This window comes from Pan paniscus, chromosome 8 (assembly GCF_029289425.2).
Source record: "Pan paniscus chromosome 8, NHGRI_mPanPan1-v2.0_pri, whole genome shotgun sequence".
In the NCBI taxonomy this organism is placed as follows: Eukaryota; Metazoa; Chordata; class Mammalia; order Primates; family Hominidae; genus Pan; species Pan paniscus.
The window spans coordinates 108,161,830-108,180,158 of record NC_073257.2 but is presented as its reverse complement, the minus strand read 5'-3'; the positions used below and the strand labels follow the sequence as shown (position 1 = coordinate 108,180,158).

Sequence of the window (18,329 nt, the reverse complement as noted above, 5' to 3'; positions counted from 1 at the left end):
ACAGTAAAAAGAAGAAAGACAAGTGGCTGTAAAAAGAAAAAGCAGAAGTGTAACCTTTGCCTCTGGTCTTTTTCTCTGGGGAAATATGAAGTTGTCAGCCAGGTGTTGAGCAAAGTTGTTGGTGGAGAGAAAAGTCAAGTGACTTATGGGGTGCATTTTACAATAATTCAGAAAGAACGAGCTGACTATTATCATCTCATTCAGTGAAGCCTGAATTTCCTGATCTTTGATGACATTGTATGTGCCTTTACCATCCTAGTCTACTTGTTTCTTTCAGTTAGGAACTATGGGAGAGGAGGAGGCAGGGTCTAGAGCTCCTTCAGGATGTACTGCAAGAAAATTGAGCAGCCAGATTGGGGAAAATGAATGATGGCAGGAGACAAGCACTTGCATTTTTCTCATGCAACATTGTCTGCTCTCTTGCTGGCCTGGCCAAGTCAGCGGCCTGGCCAAGTCAGTGTCCTGGCCAAGCAGAAGGGCCCCACCCTTCAACAGCTCTGAAGATTCTGCTCCTAAACATCTAGTCAAACCAGAAATTCATAGGCAGTGATGAATGTGAATAATCAAGGTTACCTGGAGAAAGACAGAACATCCATTTGTGCAAAGAAGAGGCACAGGAGGGAAGAAATCCATCCATGGTTTCCACCTCTACCATTGCCGCTGTTCCTTCTCCCCCTTCTCCTCTGTCTCCTCCTCCTCCGCTTCTTCCTTCTCCTCCTCCTCTTCCTCCACCTCCTTCTCCTCTTCTGTCTTCTCCTCTTTCCCCACTGTCTTCAGCCAGATCTTGGGTCTGCAACAGGAGAGGTAACTGAGGGCTCTTTACTTTGTCCCGCTGTGTATTCTGACCCAGGAGAAGACTGGTTCCCTTGATAAATGTTGGAAACATGTACTTTATTCCACAAGGGTGAGCAGGGCATTCTCGATGGCTGCAGAAAAGTGTGTCCAGGTACAAAAGGTCCCTTCCCTCCCATTTTCTTCCTCTCTGACCCTGGACTGCAGGCTGCTCTTTAAACAACAGATAAATCAGCATTTTTCAGATTAGGCAGAAGGAAATATAAAGTCTTCCAGGAGGGAAGTAGAGTTCTCTGAATAGGTTCAGCCCCTACAGGTATGGCTCCCTCCTCCCAGCCTCACCCCACCTGTCTGAGCTTGAGATGGTCTCGTGTCTGGCGTGTCACTGGGTGTGATGAGCAAGAGGTGGACAGGACAGAAAGAGGCAAATGCAAGGAGGGGAATGGCATTCTGCTTTTAGGACTTCAGAATGGCCTGATATAGGAATTGCATTGTTGTGAAACTGTTAGATTTGTTCTCATCTGACTTTTGGGTACATCCTGGTTTGTTTGAAAGCATCTGGCTATCGGCAAGGTAACTCCTGACTCTATCAGGCAATAAGGAGGCTGCACATCTGACGATGGAGTTCATCTCCCCTTTCCTGAGTCATCCATCCCTACCCCCAGATGAACAGAGAATTGCCCATCCCATTTTAAATAGAGCTCCAGAAAAAGAGAGACTCTAATTCTCTGAGTAAACTATTACCACCATGCCACTGACAACCTGATATTTATTTTTAAACGTATTGCCCGCATCGGGGGTTAAGAAAAAGCACAAAAATGCCATTTTTATATAATGGTTCTATAAGTAGAAAAAGCTTATCCATGACTTTATGCAAATAAGCAGAAAGTCTCCAAGAGAGGTTCAGATGGACTTGATTACTGCTTTTCCTTCAGCCCAGGAAGTTCCCAGTTATAGCATGCACCTGCTGGAAACAGACTATATGTGTTTGGGACAAACAGGAAGTAGTGACCAGCCAGAAACTTGTCCTAACCTGGTTACAAATCTGATTGTAAAAGAAAGCAGCTGGAAAGAAATTTGCCTGCCCAATAGGTTTCATTATTAAAGTTTACACAAAGTGGAGTAATCACCAAGCTGGCTGGCTATCCAGATCACATGATTATGTAGAAACATGAAACTTGACTATGTGCTCGGGCAAGTTTTACTTCTCCCTAGAGCAGGGGTGTTTGCCAGCAGCCTGCACTCTCAGAAATCAGACTTGAGTGGCCGGAACCCTTGAGACCAGAGGCTTACCATGCTGCTCCCTAGGAGGGCCAGGAACTGCTGACGTGACCACTGGACAGTTATTCGTGTCTCTTACAATTACCAAACAGAATGGACAAGCTTAATAAAATAACCGTCCCCGCCAGTCAGAAGTTGAGGTAAGATTTTCCCCATCCAATACCCTTCTTCATCTCCTTTTTTTACCCCCAATGCTCTTATGGCATCTCAGAAATACTGAAATCCTGGAATGCTTTGCTAGTTTCCAGTGGGTGGCACTTACTATAGGGAACTGGACTGAGCTTTTAGGGAAAGCATTGGGTGGCACTTGCTATAGGGAAGTGGACTGAGTTCTTAAAGAAATGTGTAGGAACAAGAGAGACTTGCTTTAGCTGCCTCTTACAATAAAGTGTAAAGCTCTGGAAAGATAATAAAACAAATGCCAAGGGCTTAGATTCTACTGAAGGTCAACTTTTAGAATCTGAATGCAACCAACTTTTCTAAGGAAGGGTTTCTCTAAACTGAGTCCTCACCCATTTTATTGCAGGTTACTATTTAATTTTAAGGATAGCTGTAATCATTTGTTATTCATTGTTTTATTGTCTCATTTATTTTGTGGGTGTATATGACAAGTGTGTTTGGGGGGATTAGATCTGTCTTTCCAATGCCCTCATGTCAATGTAACGATATCTATAACAAGCCTCTCAAAAAGAATAAACCAGAAGGCCCATGGGCGTGAGTCAAGGAGCTATGGAAAAGACAACTTCCCCAAATTTTGCTTTTGAAGGTCTTCTTTTTGTCTCATTGTAAGGGCATCATGGCTTTCAGAGACTGGAACTTTTAAAGTTCTGGGAGTGCGGTTTTTTTTCACATTTTTTAACAGTTTTTTTTTTATTATACTTTTAAGTTCTGGGGTACATGTGCAGAAGGTGCAGGTTTGTTACATAGGTATACACGTCCCATGGTAGTTTGCTGCACCCATCGACCTGTCATCTACATTAGGTATTTCTCCTAATTCTCTCCCTCCCCTAGTCCCCTACCTTGACAGGCCCCAGTGTGTGATGTTCCCCTCTGTTCAGGGAGTGTTTTCTATTCTGACTACATATTGGAACTTAGCCAAATGTTCAGGGGGTGATGTGACGCATGTAGCAGACAAGTAATCACAGATAACAATGAGCCAGAGAATTGAAGCTTTTGAGACAATATTTAAGAGAAAGTCTGGAATTGGCAGAGGGACAACCCTTCACAGTAGAATACAGGTCTTATGCCTAGGAGGTGCTTGGTAAAAGGTAATGTGAAATGCATCAATGATCTGGGATCAGTAGGCAACATCAGCTGTGTTCAACCATTTCAAGAACATGCTGTTGAGTGCTGCTGTGTGATCAGCACGGACGGGACAAGAAGGCACCTCATTCTTGCCCTTGGTCTCAAATAGCTACACCCTCATAAGGGGCGGGGGTGATACAATGGAAGCTGTAAGCAACAGAAGGAACGTAAGAAGAGACTTAGAGTAGCAGGAGGAGGTTTCATAGAGAAGATACTTTTAAGAGGTAGGCTTTGAGAGGTGGGTAAAATTATAAAATACTGGAGAATTGGAGGAAACATGTTATGTGCTGGGAGGGAGGAAATACAGAGGCTGTCACTCAAAGCTTAACACAAGTACGGTCCATTTGTGGGATGGTGAGGAGAGTTTTCTGTCCAGCGGAAACTAAAGAGTAGGGAATGTGGGACCTGAAGGTCCTGGTATGATTGGACAAATAAGGTGGGTCCAGGTTGCAAAGGATGGTGAGTGCCCTGACCATAGGGAGTTGGAGAACAGGTTATGCTGTTAGCTGTTAGCAATGTCATGACAGTAGGCTTAAAGGAGCCTGGTAGGATGCGTTGGAGTGGGAGGGACACTGGAGGCAGGGATCTGGTGGGAGGGAGGAGCGCTTAAGTAACCCAAGCATCCAGGGTTGTAGGCCTGGACTTGGGACATGGCAGTGAGAAGGAAGAGGGAAAGAGAGGGCAGAAAGACATGGCAAAGAAACTAACTAGGCACCTTCCTCTGAATGAACAGGAGGATTCCAAATGTTTTTTTTTTTTTTTCCAGACATATTCCATAATGTAGAACTGTACAGAAACGCATTCTCTTTCAGGGAATCCAGATGGGAATTTAAGTAAAGGTGCTAGAACTTAAATCATTTTATGATTCCTCCCTTTGGGACAAAGTCCACCTTGATCACAGAGTAGTTGATGGGCAATATACAACCATAGATTATGGGATAGAAAACCAAAATTATACCATGGATAATCATACACTACACTCATCTGCTTACATAAAAGTAACTTTTTTTCCACTTGATTACTCAGTTGTCTTTATAGAATCATCCTGTTATGGTAAAATGTACTGTTGACGCGGAACTTTTCAAAGAAATGAAATTGTAAACTCAATGGGCTCGAAGCACCATCTTAACTCTTTTCCATAATTAGATAGATGGGATGGTGAGGAGTCAATAGATGAAATATTTGCCTCCTGTGATTTGTGTCCTCTGTCCTGACTGGTTGACATCAATTCTGAAGGTTGATTAACCATGTAATTATTTGGCACCAGATGACCATAAAAGTGGACAGTTATGTTTATACTCTTAGGCTTAGGTGAGAATTTGCTCAAATTCTTAGCCACAAAAATAGAAGGACAGTGAGTGTCCATCCAAAGGACTGAAAGGAATGACCTTGATCCAGGGAGTATATTCCCAGGACCGAAAAGAGAGTGGAGCAGAAGGAATTACTAGGAGGAGAGGGGAAGCAGAGTCATCCAAGGAAAGGAGGGCATGCAGGATTGGAAGGAGACAAGGAATTCTCAAAATGAAGAAGAAAGGGAATGTTCTGGATGAACCCAGTGGGGATGGGTCATCACCTTGAGAGTTTCTGCTGTATAAGAATAGAGATAGGTGAGATGGCTAAGTTGCTTGTGACCCCAGAGAGGTGTGAGCACAGATTCTCATGTTTTTGCTCCCACCGAGGCCTGCTAAAGTAGGCTTCTCTGTTAGTAGGAGTCCATAGACACTTAGGGTCTTTTAGTTGATTCCTAGCCATGATTTTCCCTTAATTGTATAAGGTAAAGATATGATCAGAAACCTGGCTAGAGCTGGGTTTCAATCGTTCCACAGTAAACATTCCTATGATCATAAAAATTTCACCTTTCTAGGGGAACATTTCAAAATTTACAATCCTGAATCACTTTGCAAATATCCCTTTTCAAATTAGTAAAACTAACTTGAAAATGAAATGTTTAGTTTTTAATAACCTCCCAATTGATTCATCATCTGTGCTTGTGTATTTTTCTTTGTAGCATAAACAAACACATACCTGCTCATTTTTACAACTAGAAAAGGTCTTTGACACAAGTGTGGTCAAATCGGGTCTCCCCAGTTATCTTATTGATTAAAGAGTATGGCATTTTTCCATTAGAAAAATCAAGATTTGTGTGATTTTAGGCAAGATTGCCTAATCTCCTTGGTTTCCTCACCTGTAAGATAAAGATAATAATAACCGTACCAATGTTGTAGGGCTATTGTAAGGTTTAAATAAATTTTTCTGTGAAGCAACTGGCACATAGTGATTATAGGACTTTTAAAATAGTAGCTATTAATATCATTACTGTTGTTATTCTAATTCTATAGTTGTGTAATTGATTTTCTGAAAATAAACAGGGACTTTCCATTGATCCCTGATAAGTTTCATGTTGGTTCCATTTCTTCTTTCTGACTATTTTGACTATTTTGTCTATTGATTCTGACATCTGTGACACTTGGCTTTGCATGGACTGCAGATGTGACAAACATTCCTTCTCTGCGTTCATCTAAGTGACTAATAATGTTAAGCATGACAGAACCCTGCCGTGGGTGTCTGGGTCTTCCTGGTAGGGGTCTCACTGAGACCTTATCTAATGGATTCTGAGACATGCCTTCTCTTCTCAGGGTTTGGAGTTTTCAACTGGAGTTTTTACTTCCTTGATTTTTCTGGTTCAGTTCTTCAGAAACAAATTCACCTTCTTTTCACCTTTCCACAACTAGCTGTCTCTCAGATCCTCCCTGTTTTGGTCGATGGTATCCTCGTCAGCCCTCACACTGACTCACCTTTCCCTCTCCACCTCAGCTGACACCCACTCACCTACCACACCCTGCAGGTTTTCTTTATGGCTCTTCCATATATGGCTTTTCTTTCCTTTTCTTCCACAACATCCCGGATAGGTTATTAGCTCCCCCATGTCCCCTATGTTTGTTTGATTCAAACTACAAAATGAGAACATTTCCCAAAGTCCCTCTCAGCTCTGATGCTGTGATCCTTTAAGCACAGAGACCACATTTGACATATGTTACATTCTCAAAGGCTACCATTTTATCTCAGGACTCTCAGGAAATATTTCTTGATATATTTAGAAGGACCATGCCATTGGGGCCCAACAGGGCTGATTCTAATGGCCAGTTACTAGCTGAAGCCATTCAGTTTCTCTACACCTCAGTTTTCCCAGCTGCCAAACGAAGCTAGAGATGCCTTCCTCACAGGCTTGTGTGAAGACCAAGTGAGACAACATGGACTGAAGTTCCCAGAAGAGTATTTGCCACTTAGTCAGTATACCAAGTCAATAAAAAGCAAACACAACCACCAGTACCTCAAACCACCCAAGCTGAGTGGCATTTGCTGTCTCTCTTGCTCTTCATATTTGTGGTTCCAACTCCTTTTAACTGGGGTGGCAAAGTTCAGGGGAGCTACAGGCAGGAGGCACAGCATCTAGTGGTGGAGATTAGATCCACTTCCTGGACAGTCTGGTTTCCCATCCCCTCACACTGCCTACCTGCCTCCCATTGGATGAGAAGCCACTTAACTGGACCATCTTGCGGCACACCAATGGATGGACTACCCAGAGCAGCTGAGAAGGGTTCTTTCTCCCTGTGGGCAAGCCACATGGGAGCCACGTTATCAGAAACTGGCTTAGTGCGAGTGGACTTCAGAGTCATCAGCCAAGAAAACTCAAGGCAACTTCCTCACCCACTCTGGGCATGGCTGTGCTAGGAAAACCCTAAACCAGAGTCCACATGTCCGAGGAACCTCTCTTCTGGACCCAATGATTGTGTACCATGGCTGAACAACACCTTCCTCTTCACACAACATGTTTCCAAATGGACTATGACACAATCGATTAGGTTTCCAAGGACCAAATCACAGTTATTTTCCAGCCCTGCCTCCTAGATTACTGGATTGAAAAGAACTGGGCTGGTGCCAAACTCTTCAGGCACGTATTTACAGACGATCTCTTGTTTTCTCCCTACAGGTGATTTAACCCCATCTGTTCTTGGGAGAATTTATCAGCTTGGTTCATTTTCAAAGAAGGTCTTACATGAGCAAGACAAAAAGGGAGAGAAAAATTAAAGGATAGCTTGTTCTAGGGAAATTAAAACACTTCGCTTTCTTTGGCTTCTTAATAGATTCCACAGAAACATCCTTCCCCAGCCTCCCGCAAGACATAGCTGGATCATTTCAATCAATGGTTCTCCATCAGGGACAATTTTGTCCCCTAGGGAACATTTGGTTGTCACAACTGGGGAGTGTTACAGACACTAGTAGTTAGTCCCCAAGGATGCCGCTAAACATCCTACATTGTACAGGGCAGTCTCCACAACAAAGAATCATCTGGCCCAAAATGTCCCTATTGCCACTGTTGAGAAACCCTGATTCAGACTAAGTGAAATGTTCTCTTCAGAACAATAAGCAAATATTCATTTCTATTTGCTTATAGTGACAACCTGTATTTAAAGTTCAGAATAGGCAATACATATCTTTGCCATTGTTGTGGTCTTTGCTCAGATCACACTGGGCTTCCTGTCTGGGATGGTTTGGACGAGGGATTGCCTAGAGGAGGGGCAATAAATCCTTAGGCCTGCATTTCAATTTGATGTTCCTTTTAAGAAGCTGTGTCAAACAAAACTAGATCCCATGAACTATATGCACCATTGAAGTATAAGTTGCTCTCTCCTGGGTAGAAAAGTGAGAGCAGGAAAAGATTTCCGGACGTAAGATCATCTTGGAATAAATAGTCTGTTTCTACTTCTTCAAGTAGACTGAGCAAATCTTGAGTGGAAATTCTTAATGTTGAGGTAAAAAGCATACTATGTGATAACACAGCCATTAAGAAGTTCAAGGGCTTGTGAGTCTGATCCAATGGCCAAATTCTGGCTGGGTGTAGAGAGTCATGCCTGTAATCCCAGCACTTTGGGAGGCTGAGGCAGGAGGATTGCTTGGAGCCAGAAGTTCAAGACCAGCCGGGTCAACATAATGAGACACCCATCTCTACAAAAATAAATAAATAAATAAATAAATAAATAAATAAATAAATAAATAAGTCTGGTGTGGTGGCATGCGTCTGCAGTCCCAGCTACTTAGGAGGCTGAAATGGGAGGATCGCCCAGGAGGTTGAGGCTGCAACGAGCCAAGATCATGCCACTGCACTCCAGCCTGGTGAAAGAATGAGACCATGTCTCAAAAAAAAAATAATAATAAGGCCAAATTCTGGACAGAGGTGCACACACTGTGCTTATCCTAGAGCAGAATATGTTGCCTAAGGACATTGGATAAAAGACAAAGCAGCTGGTGGAGGAGAGATGAAATGCATTTGCTTGTCCATCCTTTAATCTTCTTGGTTATATATGAAAATTCTGTGGCAGTGTCCAAGAGGCATGTATTTGGAATAATCCTTCCATGAGCTGGGAGAGTTTCTGGAGCAGGATTCACCCTGTCTTGTCTGGTCTCCCTGTGGCCAGTGTGTATATATTTTTTTGAAACCGATGGGTAGGTTTTAAGGGTTCAATCTTTTTCATTAAAGACTTTTTTCCAGCTCTATTAAGCATTTCTATGTCTCCCCGCCCCCCTCCAAAATAACTCTTTAAATTGGTTTCGATTGTATCTGGATCTCAGGAAACGCTTTGTGTGATTGTTCTGCACATTAGGAATGATGAGAGGAGGTCTATGGGAAGGAGCCAGGGTCCTGTGCTCAGAAGAGCGCTGTCTGTTGTAATGTCAGATGCTCAAGGCTCTTGGGTAATCCTGCCTCTAGGCTTGCAGGGCTGTGGTGCTCTTGCCCACTATAGACAGAGCCTCACTGAGGAGGCCTTTTAAGTCCACCTAACCAAGACTCCGTCTCTGCAGATTGGAGGTCAGAGAGGTACGACTACTGCCTCCCATTGGACACCCTGTGTCTCTGGATTGGTGATTACATTCCATCAGGTCCCCCTTAAATCTCACAGACTTGGGGCCATTCTGCTTCTTGAGGGTGACCTTGCTTCTCTGTGTTTGCTCTGTCAGATGTTGAGGTTTAAGAGCTCAAAGGCAGCCTTAGTTTTTTCATTCCACGTTTATGCTGGGCTTCCTAGGCCCCTAGGAACCATGCACATTATTAGGAATTTAGAGTATGTTTCACCTGTTGCTCCAGAAATGGGCCTCACCTGCTGATGGGGTGGAATTCCAGCCCCTACCCAAGTCCCTGCTCCAGATCAAGGGAGCAGAGAACCCTGAAGTGTGATGCTGGCTGCCATCCTCTAGGTCCCACATGACCTCGGGGTTCCCCATCACAGCTGTAGGGAAGCAGCTTTTGTGTTGGGCTGACACTGGACACTGGGGTTGGCTGCTGCGGTGGAAACCCTCTCTCAGGAGGTTGCTCCTCTTCACTGTGTGTTGAGCCTCCTCATTACTGGCGTATTTGTCTCCATCCAGCAATGAGCAAGAAAGTCTGACTTCACCTCCTTCCTCCCTGTGCTTTGTTCCAAAAAGAAAAGAGCCCTCCCCACAAGCCCCTCCTCCTCCTTATTTCACCACCTTTTCCTACCTGTCCTGCCCTTCACCTCCCTTCTGAAAGGGAGTCCACCGGAAGCTACACCTGCAGCCTTATTTTTTAACCTGATGTCTTCACAACCCTTTTGCAGCACTGTGGTCTAGGCCTCCAAACAGACCATTTCCCTCAGCCCAGCATGGCTATTTCAATGCTTATTTCAAAAGCCAGACAAAGAAGCCAGCTTGAGGGACATGTGGTGACTGTTTGCTGAGCCACACTTCTCTGTTGGCCAGTTTCCTAAGGAAGGCTCTCATTACCCCAGGAGCATCCCTGCCTCCCATGCTGGCTGGGGGCCCCAGACCTACTCCAGATTCCCTTCCTTCACACATTGTAGGGAACACGCAGCACAGGTCCCTAGCTTCCTGGGCATGTGGCCATACAGTCGCACAGGGTCCTGTGCTCAGAGCTTGTGCCTGGTTTAATGCTCTGCTGTTGCAGTCCTGAAATTCTTAACAATTTCGACCAAGGGGCCCTGCATTTTCATTTTACATTGGGCCCCAGAAATTATGCAGCCAGTGCTGGTCGGGGGTTCCATGAGGACTCGGGCCTTGCCTGTTTCTACAATGTGCAGAGACAGGCTTCCATGGAGAAGCACAGAGATTCGCCTTGCGAGGACTGAAAGGACACCTCTCCAGCCCCTTTATTCCACAGGTGAGAAAGGTGAGGCCCAGAGAGGCCAGGTCACCTGTTCAAGCTCTAGACGACCCCTCCATGTCTGCCTGTGTAATTTACTGGCCAATGTAACATTCAGGCTTTGTTCTTCACTTTTCATAGACGTTTGTTTTAAAATTAAAAAAGCAGTCACTTACTAGTCAGAAAGCCTTCTGAGGATTCCTGCTGTCAGTATTTCAGACAATTGTGTGTTCCAGGCCCAAACTTGAATTCCACACTGACTCAGGTGTGTCTGGTATCCTACTGCTATATATTTTGCAAAGAATGCTCCCACAATCGTTCATGTAATCTGAGAGTGAGTTATAATTATGAAGAGCAGAGCTGGTCTTATATACAGACCAAGCACACAGCACCAACGTGGTATTTTAAGAGGTGCCCTTGGAAGGTGTTCTTGTCTTACTGAAAAGAAAGAATCAGGCAGACGTGGATTTGAACATTTGCTCTGCACTTACCAGCTTGTGGTCTTTGAGAAGATCACTTAATCCCTTTTAGCCTCAGGTTTTTCATCTGAAAAATGGGAATAATAATATCTCAATAATATATAACATAAAGCAGGGGTATTAGAACAGTACCTCTGTATACCGGAGAGTAAGAGCTCAATGAATGCCCCCTTCCTCCTGGTCTGTGCTTCCCTGGTGCCCTGGATTGTGTTGTTAGAGAGGCATCTACTTGGGATATGGCAGTGTCTCAATGTTCTGGTTCAAAATTAAACATCATTAAGTGTAATAGGTTCAGGCACTGAGTCATCTGTCACTAGCACCCACGCAGGACTCATTTATCTGATAACCAACTCAGACCAAGGGGGCAGAGAGCTCTCCTACCCACTCGCAGAGGTGGTTCAATCAACAGTCTAGCTGGATAAATGGATCATTGTTCAGGAACATGGTGATAAGGAGGGAAAGGCCAGAGGTGGGAGACCACACCTAAGTAAACGGGAGTTCCCCAGAGGGAGGCTATGACCAAGGGTGCTTGGAGTAGAAGACAAGAAAGTCTGAGCTCGTACCTAGAGTGAAATGACCCCCAGCCCCATTCCATTTTTTACCCCTTCATTTTACAATCTTACTTGGTTCAAAGTATAAAAACTTCATTATGAAAAATAATTTTTTAAGCATAAAAAGTGTATTAATGTCCCTACTCAATATTGAACATACTAGGAAGGAAAGAGTATTTCATTGTAGTGCAAATAACTATGAGAATCACATACAAACATGAGAACTATAATTTCAAAAAAGAAAATGGCAAATGTAATACAAAATCATTGAAAAAAATGAACTCTCTACATATATATGATTGTTTTGGCTTTTAGATGATCTTTACAGCCTGTTCAAGGTCAGAGTTCTCTTTTTTACCATGGCAGGACTTCAGATTTCACATCATCTTCATACTCGAAGATCATCACAGTTGCCAAACCGATCTTAGATGATTGGGCTTAATATACCCGATGCTACCTATTAGGGTAAATTCTATTAACAACCTCTTAGCATGATGAAAACAAAAGCTATTCATGAAAATACCTCAAAAGTAAATTATTTTGAAAATCTGCTTTAAAATTGCTAATGACTGCTTCATGGGTCTGGGGTTTTATTTAGGGGTGATGAAAATATTCTGGAACTAGGCAGTGGTGGTGATTGCACAATATTGTGAATTTACTAAATGCCACTGAGTTGTACAATTTGAAATGGGTGAAATGGTGAATTTTACACTATGTATGTTGTACCACAATTTAAAAATTGATAATTAAACAATTTCCTATATTTACCATAAACGAGTGTATTTTGGGGACCCATGATTATATATTTTTTTGACCCACTAGATATTGTTGGCCAGGCACAGTAGCTCATACCTGTAATCCCAGTACTTTGGGAGGCCGACGTGGACAAAGCCCTTGAGCTCAGGAGTTTGAGACCAGTCTGGGCAACATGGCGAAACCCTGTCTCTACAAAAAATACAAAAAATTAGCTGGGCATGATGGCACATGCCTGTAGTTCCAGCTACTCAGGAGGCTGAGGTGGGCGGATCACTTGAGCCAGGGAGGTTGAGGCTTTAGTGAGCCGAGATAACGCCACTATACCCCAGCCTGGGTGACAGAGTTAGACCCTGTCTCAAAAAAAAAAAAAAAAAAAAAAAAAAAAAAGATGAGACCCTGTCTCAAAAAAAAAAAAAAGATATTGTTTCAAAGTTTTTATTTAAATGTATTATTGACAAACATTTGTAGATGCTTTTAATGAATTACAATTCTTCCTTTCACCCCTACCCCTACATACAAGACATTCCCAATATCTTTGTTTTCTCAGAGCTAAGAAGAATTTAACTGGGTCAAACTTCTTCAATATATGAGTTCTTGAATGCCATCCCTCAAAATCACTCTTTACTTCCTGAAAATATCTTTGCTTTTACCTGCAGAAATGGATGCCAGGACAAGTAGATGACAATACTATATATATCATGCCATATAGATATAGCCAAAGTTCCTTTTTCCCCCATTAAGTTAATTTTTAAAAGAACATATTCAAATTCTTAAGACACTTTTATTTTCTGGAATTATGTAGAATTGCATTTTCAGAAACATGACTAGAACTACTTCTCAGTCGCTTGGTTTTACAAACCTATTGGCAGCTGGTTCGATTTAAGAGACGTCAGTTTTGCATTTTTATGCTGGTAGAGGACAGACAGTGAACACATGCACGGTGCAGCTGTCAGCACCTCATCAGAACAATGAGCACATCAGAGTCAGACACAGTGAAGGGACTAAATGACATGACCTCTTAGTGTTCTTCCAAACCCAAGAGTCTGTGTCATCTATGAACACGGGAGTCTCCCTTAACTTTTTTGGTTTTTGCAATCTGCTTTTATGTAGTTTTATGAGGAAGTTTTCCTTTATTCAAGACCTCTGCCAGGTGGGTGGTGAGAGCAGAGTCCAGCAAGCATTCCAATGTGCTAAAGGAAAGAGAAGTGTTGTATCCCTGGAGGCCCCAAGGACCACTGGCCCCTAAAGTCAGAGAGGGGAAGGGCCATGCCAATTTCAGCTGTCAAATCAAGTGACAAAGCTTCTAAGAACTTCTTAAGGCAGGTATAGCATCATTTCCTTGCCATCTCATCAGTCTCAGGGTGGTGTGCCTGATGCATAACTGCCTCTGATAGGGTAAGTCCTACCAGTGTTTTTGAAGGACACAGGGTATTAGTGGAATCATCCCTACTCCTGCTTGTGCCAAGTCAGCCCAATTTCTGACTGCTTATAACCAAGCTCAGCCGTTCAGACATGCCAAAGACTACCACAAAATATTTGCAGATCTCAGAAGGAAAAAAAAGAAACAAGCAAAAAAAAAAAAAAAAAAAAAAAGGTAGGGTGTGAACTGTTTGGAGAAACTTATAAATTACTTTATACGGTTAATAAGTGGATAGTAAGAAACAGCCCTGGCAGCAAGATGCTTGTGTGTAAGGGAACACAGCCCCTCCACTCCAGGACCCTCAGGGGGCCTTTCTGCCTCGGGTGTTGAGAAAGGATGCATGGATTATGGTGGCGTCCTTCCAGCTGCTCTGTTCAGCCACCCTACTTCTGAGCACATTCCAGACCCCAGAGGGCCGCTACCGCATTCCCTCCTGCCTCCCACGTGCCTTACCCCCTCTCCTTCCCATTTCCCCTGCCATCTGTCCCTTCCTCTTTTTACTCTCCCTCTTCCTCCCAAAGTCTGAAACAGGCCCTTAAGAGCTGACGCTCCCCTCTAGCAAAATGTCTAACCTTGGGGACCCATAGCAAGGCAGGGGTGGGGGCACATGTGTCACAGTAAAGATTACTGGGTTGGTAGAGGGAATGGGTGCTGTCTCCAGCGACAGAGAGGAAGGTATCCAGAGAGGCACGTAGGTGCTGAAGCCAGTCGCCTGCCCTGGTGAGGGGCCAAGTTGAAACAAGTTAGCCTGTATCATCCAGAGTGGGTTGAGAGCATAGGCTCTGGAATCAGACCTGATTTTGAATTCCAGCTCTATCACTTATTTGCTGTAGGATCTGGGCAAATTATTTAACCTCTCTGAGTCAAATTTTCTCATCTATAAAAACAGGGATAACTACAACTATGTGAATATATTAATGCCATTGAACTGGATACTTAAAAATGGTTAAGATGGTAAATTTTTTGTTATGTGTTTTTTATCACAATATAAACATGGGGATAATAGGACCTCCCTCACAGGGTAGTTGTGAGGGTTAATGAGATAATGCACACAAAGTACCTAGCACATAGTACATGCTCAATAAATGCTGGCTTTTACCGTTATTGATTTTCCAAGTCTGATCACTGGCATGCATGACGCTTCTTTCAGCAATGGCTTACAGGGCTTGTACTATAATCACAGCTCTGAACTATGGCATAAGAAGGTGGGGGTTACCTCTGGCCATGGAGGTACCCCCCCACCTTCTCTAGCAGGGGGCTCAAGCCTTATGTGGAAGGGGAAGGAACAGGTATGACTAAAAGAGTTGGAGGAGTCCTCAACTAAATTAATCTCAGGGCAATCACAAAATTTCCCTGGAATTTAATTTCCTCCCTTGGCATAAGAGGAGGTTGACCCAGGATATTCCCAAAGTCTCTCTCACTTCCAAATTTCTGTGACTACCTTAATTGTAGGCAAAATTCGGAGTCAGCTGTATAGTCTGAGACACTCATGATCTCTGATCTCTTTGGGCTTCAGTATCTGCATCTGCGAAATGGAGGAGAAGGCCACTAACTCGACCTTGAGGGGCTTGTTCACATTATCACACCATGGAAGGGACTGCCAAAGCTGTCAAAACTCTGCCAGCTCCACCATGAGCTCACTCTCCAGAAGGAAGCAGCCTGCAGTGCTGAATTCGCAAATCTAAATATAATTCCTGTTATTTCATAGCAAGGCCAGGCTGGAGGAAGTGAGCATTAGGAAGCCGGTGCCAGAAATGGACAAGGCTTTAGAAAGAGTGGAGGGGGAGAAGTTGTCATAGGAGTCCTGCTGCCTGCAAGTAGCAGGATAGTCACTAAAAAGTATCATGCTGCTTCAAAACGATGGGTTGGTGGCTGAAAACTTCAGCTTTAAGACAGAAGTGACCTGAGAGGAGGATGTTTTGTGTGAATCAGAGAATTCTCCGGTCTGCCTATATCTGTCCCCTGGCTTCACATAGGCCAAAAGGTTTCTGTCATGTGATAAGGTGGTGAAAGGGGCCCCTTTCCTGCATTACAAGAGGGTCGGGTTTGTGTTCAGGTTAGCTCTGTGGCCTGCGTGTGCCATGCCCAGTGTGTACACACTGAATATTTGTGGAATAAAACAAAACGAGTCATGTATAAAACAGCAAATCATGACATTAAATTTTAAGGGGTAACCCTCATTAATAAATTGATACAAATAGTATTTAATATAATATTTTAAAAATCAAAATGAATGCCCAGAAATCCATGATGAAGAAACTACTGGAATTTTAGATGAAGACAGAATCAGTCCTGCTGATTTACTTTGTCTCAGGCTCCAGTATGGCCAACATGGCACTTTGTCTCAGTAATGTCCTCTTTGAGAGTTGTTGGTCCTTTCGCACAGCTGAGGCCCACAGGGCACTCCTAGTGTTATTCCATTGCCTTTGGTACCACGCTGTCATGAGCTCGAGGCTTGGGCCTGGCACGGTTGCCTCCATACTGGTGTCCCAGCCACCGCTGTCCCGGGCCGAGATCCTCCTCCATTCTTCCACCCTCATCATGACACACCCCGAGGAAAGGTCTCCAAGGGCTTCCAGCAGGAAGCCTGTAACCCCCCATCTCCTTGGCCTAACAGGTCCCTTGACTATCTGTCTCTGCTCCCAGCGGTCTCATCCTTGTCTTGTAAACATCCTCTCAACACCTACTTTCCTGCCACTCTCAGCTGCTCACTGGACCCGAAACATCTCAGACAGTTTCACCTCTGAGCCTTTGCACTTGCTGTTCCTGATACCTGGCTGCTGTTCCTCACCCTTTTGTTATGACTACAGATGTGAGATGAAGAGTCAAAGAGAGAGAGAAAGGGTTAAAGAACATTCAGAAGTTTCAAGCCTGAAGATCCAAGGATGCCAGCTTATAAACTCTATTTGCTTCTTCTTCTTCTTCTTCTTCTTTTTTTTTTTTTCTGAGATGGAGTCTTACTGTGTCGCCCAGGCTGGAGTGCAGTGGTGCAATCTTGTCTCACTGCAACCTCTGCCTCCCGGGTTCAAGTGATTCTCAGGCCTCAGCCTCCCAAGTAGCTGGGATTACAGGCACACGCCACCACTGCCAGCCGATTTTTCTATTTTTAGTACAGCAAGGGTTTCACCATGTTGGCCAGGCTGGTTTTGAACTCCTGACCTCAAGTGATCCACCCTCCTTGGCTTCCCAAAGTGTTGGGATTACAGGCATGAGCCACCATGCCCGGCCCTTTTTATTTTTCTTATTGTCAGTTTTCAATTTTCTATCATACAGCTGTTTTAAAATTTAGTAACAAAAATAAAATATACTATATTAGTAGCATCTTAAAAAGAAACCCAGAGTCAATTATATTAAACACCTAAAAAAGGAGGAAGTCAAGTAGAGAATCAGCAGACCTAATGATGAACATTAATTTTTTTATTTTTAAATTAAATGCATTTAAGTGTATTTAAATTTTAACTTTAAAAAAGTGTTTTTAAAAATCCATTCATAGTAAAAAGTATTCATGGATGCATTTTTGTTTCTATATATGCCAAGGAAAACATTACAGAGATTTCTACTCCAAATTGATTTTAGAAACATATAAATTGGAGATACCAGGTCAATTGCACCAGCACAGATGTTCTAAGGATACCCAAGTATACGTGGATAAAGCAAAGGGCTGAGCCAGCAGCCCCCAGGGGTTCTTGCAGTACTTGAACTCCTGACCTCAAGTGATCCACCCTCCTCAGCCTCCCAAAGTGCTGGGATTACAGGCATGAACCACTACACCTGGCCCTTTTCCTTTTTCTTATTGGCAGTGTTCCGTTTTCTATCATCGAGCTGTTTTAAAATTTAGTAACAAAAATAAAATTTCTATATGGGCATAGAGCTCAGGGTGAGACTGAGTGACTGAGCCATGACAAAAAGCTCAGGCTTGATTCAGTAGATACCAGGGAGTTGCTGCACTCTTGAGGAAGGAGTGATCTGTTGAAATCCAGGTTTTAGAAACATTTGCTGAAAGAGGCCCTAACAAGCCCTCACAGCATGGATGGGAGGGCCCTGCTGCCAGCTGCTGCATTTTCCTGTTGTAAAGGGGAAAGTGTAGGCTTAGATCTTGGCTCAGAGAGGAGGACCAGCCTATGAACACTGAAAGGATGAAACTCAAGAACTGGTCCTGAGGTTAAGATGCGGGGGATGAAGAAGGAAGGATTTATTTGTTCTGTTTGTTTACAAAGAGTCACTTTCACCTGAGACACTCTTTAATCCATTCCTACATGCAGATTAAACAGGGATTTTCTCTGATTAGCAATACTTTGCATTCCACCCTTTCTGAAAGACAAATGAAAAAAAAAAAATCCTGAAACCTGCCTATCATTGTCCTCTGTGACAGCACTAAAGAGCTACAAGGAAAACAAGATGTTTTATGATCTTCTTATTTCTACTAAACTTTTTTAAAGAGCACTTCTTACAGATAATATCATCTGTTAAATCATCTCCTGTATTTAATAAAAATTATTGGCAAAGTGTTTTTGTCAAATATGTAATTTCTTGGACACCTCTGGTGATCTGGCCGAAATATCTGCATG

The 18,329-nt window shown here is 43.3% G+C and overlaps 1 protein-coding gene across 3 annotated transcripts in view; it reads left to right on the top strand.

The window, feature by feature from the left end:
• BLNK (B cell linker) overlaps nucleotides 1-18,329 on the top strand; it is a 134,867-nt gene that overhangs the window by 50,942 nt on the left and 65,596 nt on the right. Inside the window, exon 1 of one of the 3 annotated variants that reach the window (XM_003825406.6) lies at nucleotides 1,969-2,213. The exons of 1 other annotated variant lie outside the window; for it this stretch is intronic. In XM_003825406.6, the coding sequence (XP_003825454.1) occupies nucleotides 2,167-2,213 (47 nt within the window). In that variant the 5' untranslated portion in view covers nucleotides 1,969-2,166. Of the gene's footprint in view, nucleotides 1-1,968; nucleotides 2,214-18,329 lie in introns of those variants that run through there. One more of the 3 variants, XM_003825407.5, reaches the window with a different exon arrangement.